Source organism: Myotis yumanensis, unplaced genomic scaffold (assembly GCF_028538775.1).
Source record: "Myotis yumanensis isolate MYYU_CA2020_CCGP unplaced genomic scaffold, mMyoYum1.0.hap1 SCAF_16, whole genome shotgun sequence".
Taxonomy (NCBI): Eukaryota; Metazoa; Chordata; class Mammalia; order Chiroptera; family Vespertilionidae; genus Myotis; species Myotis yumanensis.
In genome coordinates, this window is record NW_027223767.1 from 29,992,932 (window position 1) to 30,004,740 (window position 11,809).

General features: G+C 45.7%; 1 protein-coding gene across 6 annotated transcripts in view; it reads left to right on the forward strand.

The window, feature by feature from the left end:
• HNF1B (HNF1 homeobox B) overlaps positions 1-2,778 on the forward strand; it is a 53,570-nt gene extending 50,792 nt beyond the window's left edge. For 4 of the 6 annotated variants that reach the window (XM_070393174.1, XM_070393173.1, XM_070393172.1 and 1 more), the window contains exon 9: positions 1,822-1,935. In XM_070393174.1, coding sequence (XP_070249275.1) covers positions 1,822-1,842 — 21 coding nt within the window. In that variant the 3' untranslated portion in view covers positions 1,843-1,935. Of the gene's footprint in view, positions 1-1,821 lie in introns of all 6 variants that reach the window. The other 2 variants (XM_070393176.1, XM_070393175.1) reach the window with 1 other exon arrangement.
• The last annotated feature ends 9,031 nt before the right edge of the window (positions 2,779-11,809 follow it).

Here is an 11,809-nt window from a genome sequence, read left to right on the forward strand (position 1 = left end):
GGACCACAGCGTCCCCCTTATCAGATGTTTGTGTTTAGACTCTGAAGGGGGCAAATAACTCTAGTTCCTTTGACAACATTTAGGGCCCTGTCACCATTTTATTATGTGAGCAAACATTTGATAGCTGGGAAAGCCCATCCCTAATGACAGGTCATAGAATCTCGCTGGCGTCTCCTTATCTGCCCTCTTGTTTGCTCTTCTATTGAAACCCGCAAGGTCACAAGCCATTTTCTCTCTCTCCTCCACCTGAAATCTGAAAATTGGAAAAAGGCTGATAGTGGGAAGCAAAGAGACTCGAGAGTGGGGGTGGGTGGCGGGAGGAAGAGCAGGCAAAGGGTATCAGAGGACCCTGAGCAGGGCCTCAAGAAAAAGGGTCAGGAACCTGCCCTGTCACACGAATGTACAGCTCCGTCCCGCTCTGAAGGGCACGCAGAGCAGCATGGACTGAGGCACCCTGTACAGCAGTCTTAATGAGAACAGTTACGCCGAGCACCAGTCTGAGTACTTCCTGCGCATCAGCTCATCTAATCCCTCAGCAGCCTCCACTTTATAGGTGAAGAAACTGAGGCACAGAGAGAGGCACAAGAGCTCAAAGCTAGTCGAAGGCTCCTTACCTCAGCGCGTCATAGAAAGAACACGTGGGTTCAAACCCCAGAATGGGTTCGAATCTGGCTCCAGTCCCTCGTAATTGTGAAATCTGGGATAATTCACCGACTCTCCTTGAGTCCTGCTTTTCTAATCTGTAAAATGGACCTAACAGCAACCTCACTTAGGGTTATGGTTGGAAGTACTGATTAATGAAATGATAATGGGATAGGAGGCCTATACTGGTCGTGGTAGGTGCATGTGTGTGTGATTGAGGGGGAGTCTTGAGAGAATAAGCCAAAAGCCAGAACCTCCCCCTGAGATGCCAACACAAGTGAAAGGGAAGGAGGAGACAGAGGGAAACAGAAAAAGGACTCCTTGGAAGGAAAAGGAGAGGAATGATGTTCCAGGACAGTTGAAATGAATGAGGCCCAGGGCTCTGGAAAGGAGCCTGCCCGGTGGTGGGGGTGTGGCTCCTCTCGCAGGCTTTCCCTGTCCCTTCTGGGGTCTCTCCCCACCGCCCCAGCCCACCGGAAGCCTGGCATCAGAAGCCTTCAGCCCTTGGGTTTCTTTCCCAGCTCTCTAAGTTTCTTGCCCTCATAGTAATGAGCCTTAGAGAGCACTTTGTAGTTTCCCACGCTCCTTCCCTGATAAATCACCTGAGTAAGTGCTGTTTTTCTCATGTGCTTTATGACCTTGTTGCTCAAAATAGATCAGCAGCACAGCACAACCTGGGAGCTGATTAGAAATGCAGGTTCTTAGGCCCACTGAGTCAGAATCTCCATTTTAACAGGATCTCTGGCCCTCGTAGGTCCGTTAAAGTTTGGGAACCAGTGTTCTCAGGGGCCCTGCTCTTGGAGGTCTCACTTCTATGAGAGGCAAGAGCTGCCCATCCAGCTGCTGCTGCAACCACACTGAGCTCTTTATAAACACCGCTCTCAGAGAAAGAGGAGCCCAAGCTCAGGATAGAGGTCAGCGAGTTGCGACTATTGCAAGGTCTGCAGCAATTCACTTCTCTCTTCTGAAGTGGCCGGGAAAGCCGGCTGGCAGGTTTTGCTAAAGGAAATGTGCTTCAGGACCAGCACCGCAGAACTGAGCAGACACTCGGTCCTCAGCCCTCCACTCCCAGCTCTTTGCCGGCCGAGTTGGGTCTCAAGTCCCCTACAGAAGCCAAACTAATGGCCCATGTCCCTGCCAATTGCACACAGCTGAGCTCTCTGTCCTTTCTCTCTGCAGTGTCCTCTCCAAGCCTGGTGATATCCACACATCACTTACTTTGTGCACAGCAACAAGGATCCTATTTTCCACACCATCACTCTCGGGGCAGCTGTCATGGAAAAGCCCAGTGGCCTGACAAGCACCTGCAAGAGGTCCCCGCTTACCTGACATCCTGCCGGTACCTCGGACAATCCGTTCTCAGGAGGCGCAGCCCAAAGCCCAGCTTCCCTTCCATGCAGTATTGTCACGATGCCTCTCCCAAGATGTCATATCCTCCCGTCCGACCCAGAGGTGGGAGAAGAAACCACGGAAGAGGAAGAGAGAAAGCCGTAGTGTCTACATTATGCTCCTTCATCGAACAAACTGATGTGAAAACTTGAATCTGTTACTGAAATGAGGAGAGGAGGACACGTGCTATATTGAACTGAGCCAAACACACTGTAAATATCAGCACTCCCTCCCCCACCCCCATCCCAACTGATCTTGAGATTTCTTTTAAAGAAGTAAATTTGTCCAATGGGTGTAAACTATAAACTACTGTAATTAAGTGCAATTTCCCCTGCACTTCCTTGCCCCTCTGCCGTGTACATAATACTAAAGTATCTATTAGTTTTCTTTGTAAAGGTCAGAGTTGAATTTTTCAAAGTGATTTTCCCCCTTTTCCTTCCCGTATGGAGAAATACCCTACATCGGAAGTGCAGCCCTTGCCCCTCTCTCATGCCTGGACACGCACAGGGACGCTGTGTATTTTGGACTGACTGCCCGCTAACTCCAGCCTCCTGATGTTAAGACACACCTCTGGATCCCTGGAGGGGGGCCGAACATAGTGTCAGAGTGACGTCCTAGGGTCTCGTGGGGCTAAGGGTGCAGCCAGTGCACCCCCAAGAAACCCCAAGGCAGGGAAACTGGCTGTTGGATAGCATAAGGAAAAGTTGTCCTTTCAGAAAGCCTCCCATTAAAACTGTTTTATCACTGCCCAGAGTTTCTTATTTCTGTCTCTGACTCTTCTCCTGCCATCATTCTACGGAGGACCCCTGGCCTCGCCGCCTTGGGATTTTCCACTTACTCCACTGGGCTCCCTGCTGCATGTCCCCATGTCTTTGCACTGCCTTTGCTGCTAAGGTAAGAAGAGTTCATTCTCCCAGCCAGACTCCACAAATCCATCAGAGGGAATCTAGCAAGAGCAGGAGAGAACACCTTTTTCTTCTCTGCAATTCACAGGAGTAAAGTGATAGAGCCTGTTCTTGGTGACTGTGGTCATAGGAACAGATGGAAACCCTGTGAGCCACTTTTTCAGCCACAGCTTAAACATTAATTCCAGCTTTTCCTCCCTTCTGTAGGGCTGTCAATCACTAGGAGAGTGGGCACCTGTGGGTGTCGCCTTCTGCCCGGTTTCCCTCTCTAGTAGGGATGCTAATGGATACAAATAGTCCAAAAGGGGAAAAGCTAAAGACCTGGATACTCTGCCAGCAGGGACTTTGCCATAAATAATCCAGCGTTGACTCAGGAAGAAGGATAATGGACCTGCTCTCTTGGCTGTCTCCTCTTGTGTACAGCATAGATCTACCAGCATTTCTCACTTCTTGTGGTTTCTTGCTTTAAAATGGAATATGTCCTAGTCAACATGTAAGCAAGGCCCCAAGCAACAGGTTTTTAAAAAGTCCAATTTAGTGGGAGATGCAATTCTCAGTGAGACAGACAAATTTACTGAGTACCTACTATGTGCTTGGGGCAGGGACGAATGGATATGGAAATGCTGACCTCTTTGGTTCCTGGCTCCCCTAAACAATGTAATTTGGGCTGAAGTAGTCCAGAGAAAACTCATGGTTGGGGGTGAGATGGCTGAGGCCAAGACCAAGCACCATGTGTCAAGAGAGGCCAAGATCCCCTGTCACTAGTTGAGATGGCCTGTGAGTTCCAGGAAGAGGAAGGGAATATAGGCCTCAATCACCAGTCTCAACTGAGGCCCTATTTCTGGACTCATGTTGTTTCTGGAATAGCAAGTATAGGCTTTGATAGATTTTAGATCTTGCATTGTTGTGATGGCTTTGAGAATTCAGAAAGTTATATTCATCCAAGAGGTCTTCTAGGCAGAGGTGGAGGTGGGAGGGAGGATGGGTGGGTTGGGAAGGTCTTTAGGGACCAAATCCTGTATAAACAAAGGCATGTAGAAAATGACCCTATCAACTGAAAGCTCCCAAGAAGGTTAGCACCTTCCTTCTAATCAAAAGGACCAATTGTTGCAGCCACTACGAAAAACAGTATGGAGGTTCCTTTAAAAATTAAAAATAGAACCACCTGATGACCCAGCAATTCCATTTCTGGGCATTTACCTGAAGAAACCCAAAGCACTAAATTGAAAAGATATATGCACGCCTGTGTTCATAGTAATGTTATTCACAATAGTCAAGATATGGAAGCAACCTAAATGTTCATCAATAGATGATTGTATAAAGCTGTGGTACATATATACAACGGAATATGATTCAGCCCTAAAAAGAATGAAATCTTACCATTTGCGACAACATGGATGAACTTAGAGTGTATTGTGCCAAGTGAAATAAGTCAGACAGAAAAAGACAAATACCATATGGTTTCACTTATATGTGGAATCTAAAGAACAAAATAAAATAGAAACAGACTCACAGAACAAAGAACAAACTGTCGGTTGCCAGATGCAAGGGGGCTTGGAGGGATAGGTGAAAAGGTGAAGGGATTAAGAAGTACAAATTGGTAGTTACAAAATAATCATGAAGATGTAAAGTACAGCGTAGGGAATATGTCAATAATATAATAACTAGCTGGATACTGAACTTATCAGGAGAGTCGCTTCATAAGTTACACGTAATCACTATGCCATGCACCTGAAACTAATGTAATATTGAATAGTAACTGTAATTGAAAAATAAATAAAACAGGGACCTTCCTCCACTGTCCCCAAGCAGGACGAGGAGGTCTGCTGTGTATGGGTCCAGGTGGGTATTACCCACTCTGAAGATTGATTTGCAACTGAAAACCCCCATACCTTCCTCCGCACCTTATGGACCAACATTTCCAGGGTCTCTCTTTACACCCTGCGCCCAGGTTAACAGACAGATAGTTCCTTTTCACCGTGACCGGCTGTCATTTTCTAGGATGAGCTTTAGGGAAGGCAGATTTCATTTTAACATCCATGGATAAGAAATAAAATTAGGAATGAAAAATCTGCCTTAAAATGTATTAAACTTTTCGATGCCAAACTGTGGATTATTGTCCCCCAAAGCAGAGATAACTGGAGTATTAGTTGCTGAGTTCAGGTGGATAAAAACACAATGCAGATATCCAGGGAATGTGAGCTCTTGGCCCCCAGTTGGGGGCAGGTCTTTGATATTCATTTTGGAGCCTGAATGCCTTGATTAGAATCTTCAGCTCCACCACCTAACCTGTATTCATTGTCCTCCTACATAAAGTTGGGTGATAATAATAGCACCTGCTGTATGAGGTTGTTTGAGGCGTCAATGAGTTGCCTAGTGTGTCACTGAGTGCTGGTGTTCATATTCTTTCATGCCAAAATGCCTTCTCATGTAGTCTTCTAGGTCTGGTTGATCTTTCCAGATAACCTCATCACAAATTGGATGCTTGGTCAAGAAAACTGCCAATAATTGGTTAAATGATTTTGTTCATTTTGAGGATGTGTAGCAAACCCAGCAGCAACCAAGGATGAGGGAGGAAGGGGATGTCTGAGGACAGGGGAAGGCTTTGTCTCTTTAGGGAAAGAAGAAAGTAGGATGTAGTGATCTTGCAATGAGGGCTACGGAGAGCCAGGAAGCTGTGGACTAAAGCTGGCTGTGTGCTCCAAAGGATGGGTGGAGGAGTAGTGACGGGAGCAGGGAAGGGTGTGGCTCAAGAGGAGAGAGGCAAGGGTGAACTTCTTCCAAGGAAAATCAGGGCACTTATGTGTCCCCTTTGCATGAGGAGTTAATTCAAACAAATGCCATTGAAATCTCTGGAAAAATAAGAGATTGCCAATAATGGACCACACTGTGGCATATGTCGTATTCAAGTCTTAACACTTCAAACTGTCCCAATTACATCATAAAGGCTGAATATTCATGAGAAATTGCAATTAGCTGAACCAAATGCCTATAAAGTCTCTCTCTCTCTCTCTCTCTCTCTCTCAGAGGTCAAATACTAGATTGTCAGCTAAGATAACATGACTGTATTTTATAAATGAATCTCTGGAGTGTGCAGGATTTACATGACCATTTTTTCCTGGGTGCATGTGAAGTGCTGTGTGCAGGAATATAGAGGAAACACTAGGGACAAGGAGCAGAGCAAACATGAGGGGGACAGCCTCAACAGCAGGAATCGTCAGAGCAGCTTTCCTGCATATGTATGTTTATGGCAACAGATCATGTAATACAAATAAACACCAGATATTTCTTCACTGTTTCCACATATTTAATTTTTTCACCAGATACATACTGTTATGTTCCCAAAAGGTGGGTTTCTTTCCTGTGCCCTATTCTCCAGACATCCTTAATAAGCCAATTATATTAAATTATTCCCAATTACGAGAAGGATCAAAAGATAAAGCGAATCTTTTAAAAGAGACAAACCCAAAACCCCACACTATGGAAAACAGGCCTGATTTCCTGAGTTACTATAAGACCTTCTGCATATCTCTGCTTTTGGAAACATCATCTAGTCCAGAATAATGTTTTTTGTTTATTCACTTATTTATTTAAGAAATATTTACTGACACCTACTGTGTTCCAGGCATCATGGTTCTAGACACTGAGGATACCTCAGTGAACTGAATAGATAAAAACCCTTGCCCTCGTGAAACTCACATTCTAGTGAGGGAAAAAGGCAATAAAGTGTGTGTGTGTGTGTGTGTGTGTGTGTACACGCGTGTGCATGTCAGGTGATAAAAATGTCTATGAAAAATAAGACAGGGCAAAGGGGTGCTGGCAGTGGGAGCAGTCATTTGAAACAGGGTGGCCAAGGAAGGCTCACTGAGAAAGTGGCATCCAAGAACTCTGGGGTTCCTGAGGGAGTGAGCCATGTGGACACCTGGGAGGAGAGCATTCCAGGCGGAGGGAACAGCCAGGACAGAGGCCCTGAGACAGGAACAGAAAGGCAGGGAGGCTAGAGGAGCTGGAGCTACGTGAGGGAGAATGGTCGGTCAGGGAAGTGAGCAGTGCTGGGGCATGAAGACACATGGCACAGGGCCTTGTCAGCATTTGTAAGGACTGCCGTACGCTGCTGTCAGGACTTTGGGTTTTATTCTGAGGGGGCTGGGGGAGCCATCGGAGAGTTTTGTGCAGAGCAGGGAAAAGATCTGACTTATGCTCTAAAGGGATCCCTCTGGCTGCTGAGTTGTAGGGAGGGGCCAAGAGAGACAGCAAAGAGACGGACCATCAAGAAGCCCATTGCTGCCCTAACCGGTTTGGCTTAGTGGATAGAACATAGGCCTGTGGACTGAAAGGTCCCAGGTTTGATTCCGGTCAAGGGCATGTACCTTGGTTGCGGGCACATCCCCAGTAGGAGGTGTGCAGGAGGCAGCTGATCGATGTTTCTCTTTCAACGATGTTTCTAACTCTCTATCCCTCTCTCTTCTGTAAAAATTCAATAAAATATATTAAAAAAAAAAAAAAGAAGAAGCCCATTGCCATCATCCAACCTGTGGGCGGGGCATGGAGGTGATGAGAGGCCATCTGATTCTGAATGTTATTTTGAAGGTAGAGAATTCTAAGGCACCAGGATTTCCTGTTGGTTTAGATGTGGGATGTAAGAAGGAAAAGCATAAAGGATGATTCTGGGGTTGGGGGCCTGAACAAAGTAGGAAGCAGAAATGGATGCTGCAGAAAATGAGAAACAGTATTGCCCGAACGTAGGTTCTATCTCAGTTATTTTTGAAAGTGGTACTTTAGGAAGCATCTTGGTAGTAAGTGATGCTGTGATGTCTGCTATTATCAGATCTCTGATATGATATCAGGACTCTCCAGGTGACTGTAAGATAACATTTCATCATTCCTCCAACAAGTGTTTATTGAGTGTTCATCATATGCTACATACTCTTCTAGGCATGGGGAGAAAAGCAGTTTTTAAAATGTCACTTTGTCCATGGAGCTTCCATTCAACTGGGAGGGAACCAACAATAACTAACCAAGTACACAAAACATGCCAGCTACTGATAGATACTAGAGAGAAAAACAAAGCAGAGAAAGGGCACAGAAGCAGAAGGAGGTAGATGCATTTTTTTTTAAGGGGGATCTCTATACCCTTGCTTTCCAAGGCAGGATTTCTTTTGGGCATCCAGACTAAAAAGACACAAGAGTGTATATTTCTGAATCGCCTATGCTAGTGGTTAAAAACCTATTCCCTGTGCTGCTTCCTTCTCTCAGAGCAGCGGTTCTCAACCTGTGGGTCGCGACCCCTTTGGTGGTCGAACGACCCTTTCACAGGGGTCACCTAAGACCATCCTGCATATCAGATATTTACATTACGATTCATAACAGTAGCAACATTACAGTTATGAAGTAGCAACGAAAATAATTTTATGGTTGGGTCACAACATGAGGAATTGTATTTAAAGGGCCAGAAGGTTGAGAACCACTGTCTCAGAGAGTGTATTTGTTTCCTGCAGCCCCTATAACAAATTTCCACAAACTGGGTGGCTTAAAACAACAAAATTTGATTCTCTCACAATTGTGGAGGCTGGAAGTCCAAAATCAGTATCATAAGGGGTTGGCAGGGCTGCACTCCCTCTAGAGGCGAGAGAGAAGGATCTGTTCCTCGCCTCCTCCAGCCTCTGCTGGCCGCCAGGTTCCCGGGCTTGTGGCCACATCATTCCAGTCCCTGCCTCCACAGTCGCATTGCCTTCTCTTCTGTATCAAATCTCCCTCTTCCTCCTCCTCATAAGGATACATGTGATTACATGTAGGGTCCACCTGTGTTATCTAGGATACTCTTCCTTACTCATATCTTCCTTAAAAGCCTCTTTTTCCTTTTAAGATGACATTTACAGCTTCCAAGGATTAGGACCCGATCTCTTTGGGGGGTCATTATACAGCCTAATACAGAGACTTTACAACGCCCCGTGAAAACAGAGCTTAACGCGATCATTTCTTTAGTAGCACTTTTCCAATTACAAGTCATCATTACCTTTGTAAATAGGTTGCCTTGCCTTGTGCAAGAAACATGGATGGTCACCAGAAAGATGCTGGTTTCGTAATCTTTAGGAAATCTACTCTCAACAGGAGCCACACTTTGGAGAAGTTTAACTCAGTAGTTGAAAAACTTAAACATGTTGCTCATGTTTGTCTCATGGAAACAAAACAATAGGCTGCTGCTGTCATTAGGGTTAACCATTCACCCACCCCTTTGTTCATCTAGTAAATATTTCCTGCTGCCATGTCGAGTGGTGGCTAAGAGCTCAGGCTGAGGGAGTCAAGCAAATCTGGGTTCAAATCCTGGCTCTACCACTTATTTGCTGTGTGATCTTGGGAAAGCTGCTTAGCCTTTTTGAGCCTGTGCCCTTGTGTGTTTTTTAAATGGGATTAAATGAGAAACAAAGTACATAAAGCCCTTTGCCTGGTACATAAGAAAGTGCTCAATAAATGTTAGTGGATTAGCATGCAGTCCTCCTTCAATGACCACTTGAGAGAGCATGGTGGCTCCATTTCTACCGTCACTGAACGTCTTCCCCCAACTAGATGTAAATTCTGTGAGAGCAGGGACTTGCTGTCTTGTTTACTGTTTTGTCCCCAGCATTTAGTACCTGGCATATCTTAGGCACTCAGTTAATACTTTCTGAATGATTGAGTGTGTGTATGTATGTCATGGAGTTTGCTGGTTTTATGTCTGGAAAATGGCCTGGATGTACACCTACCACCACCACCACTCTCTGGGGCCTGCCATGCTTCCAAGAGAGGAGCAACTCATTGTTTATTACATATTTCTGTTTTATAAATGGGGATAAGGAGAAAGGAAAAAGGTAAAAATGGAAGTCCTAGATAATGTTTCAGGGCTAGTGTAGTGCAAGGGTTAGTTAGACCAGCTCAGACGGAACCCATGCTGGCTTCTGAGCTGCCACTCAGAAAAGAATACCAACAACAACACAAAACCACTTCTGTCTACCTGTGGGTTTGATCTCTATGCCTCATCTGCAAATATTCCTACCATCCACAGAAAGATGACCAGATTTGCAAACTTCTCAAGGACAAGAGATCCTAGATCATGCCTCTCTTTACCAGCCTAACCCAGGTCTTCATTCCTTTGACTATATTTTTTATACATTTTCAAAATACAAAGCATCTAAGACACATAATAGGTGCCCATTCACTCATTCATTCAACAAACCTGTTTTACACACTGACTTTGAGGCAGACCCTGAAGAAGTTCCCAGCCCGGCTGGGGAGACAGATAAATTAATAGGTGATTGCAATGCAATGTGTAGGTGTTAGAAGATGGAGTGGTAGGACAATGGAGGAAATTCTATTTGGGTAGAAATCAGAGACGGTTCCTTGGAAGGCACTTGAACTCTGTCATGAAGAATGAGTGACAGTTTGCCAGGCAACTTGGGTGGTGGAGGGTGAGGTAGGGAGAGAGTGGCGGAGACATTTCAAGCCAAAGGACCACAAAATGCAAAGTGAGTGTCCAAATCAATGAGCTCCTGGTAGTGTTTCAGCCCCAATCTTCTGTCTTCTGCATGCCCGAGACCTTGCCTGACCTTCTCTTACCCTGGCTCTGTAAATCATGATCTGACACAGTGAAATATGTTCTCCAGGCTGCAGGGTCCTCAGGTCAAGGTAATGCATCACTAGCCAGCCAGTGCCTCTGAGGAGTGAACCAGGGCCTGAGAATCAAATGTGTGGGCCCCACATTTCAGATGAACAAAAGTAAGGCATGGGGTAAGGCATGTGATATTTACGTTCACAAACTGCAAAGCCACTAGTTTGCAAAGTGTCATTACGTCTGCAGGTGGAGGGTAATTTTCCTTGTTACTCAAGGACTCCTGACCGGGTTCTGATTGGTCCCTGCAGAATTGTTTTATGACCCAGAGCCAGGCAGCACTAGATAGGAGATGTGGTTTGCTGGGCAGAAGTTTACAGGGCAGGAAATTGCTTCACTGGGCACAACCATTCATAAGAAACACCTCTGGGAAAAGGAGACCAGGCTCCTGGCAGGGCTGGCCCTGGCCATGTGTTTACATCAGCAACAACCCGTGTTCCTGGTTACACAATGTGGCAACGTCACTTCGAATGGGGGATCTTTGCTCCTTGGAAGAATAAACACATTCTTCACTCGCAATGGAATTAGCAGACCTCACAGACTTCTCAGTGACCCTCCTGGAGGCCTTAATGTCATAGGAAGGTGACACCTAATAAGTTATACATGATTAGCTGTATAACTTATTCCAAAGTCGGTTGAACTTTCCTTTATTTGGCAGTACAGCCTTTGATGAAGATCCTCCAAAGGTGAGGTATGGAAAAGGGTGACAGTCCATTGTCAGGCAGTTGCCAAAACCACACGAGGTTTCTTAAGAACAATCCAGTCAGTGGTTTAGAGGTCATTGGCCAGTCTTTGGGCAGGAGGGGACAGGGCTGTGGGTTGTTTGGGTACATTCCAAAGCCCACTTTTTCATTGTCCCACCAGCTCTTAGCTGAGTTCTGGAGTCCAGAGTTTGTAGCACTAGAGCCATCAGATCTGCACATGTCATGGGGAGGAAAGATAAAGGGCAGTGGCCAGAGTCTCCGGAACCATGGGGGTCTGTCTGGCGAGTTCCTGGAGGCCTCCAGCCCAGCACTATTCAGTAGAGTCAAGAGTCACGCCTTTGTAAACCCCATCTCAGTCCCATCTGGCCAGGTGAGCTTCAGAAATGAGCTCTCTAAGGTCTCGAGTTCTGTAGCTGCGAAGTGGGAGAGAATCATGCCATTTAATGTCACAACTCAAATGTGGGGATTAAAGGAAACCATGCATTTCCTCATTCTCAAGTGTTTGCACACTTAGGGTTTGATGC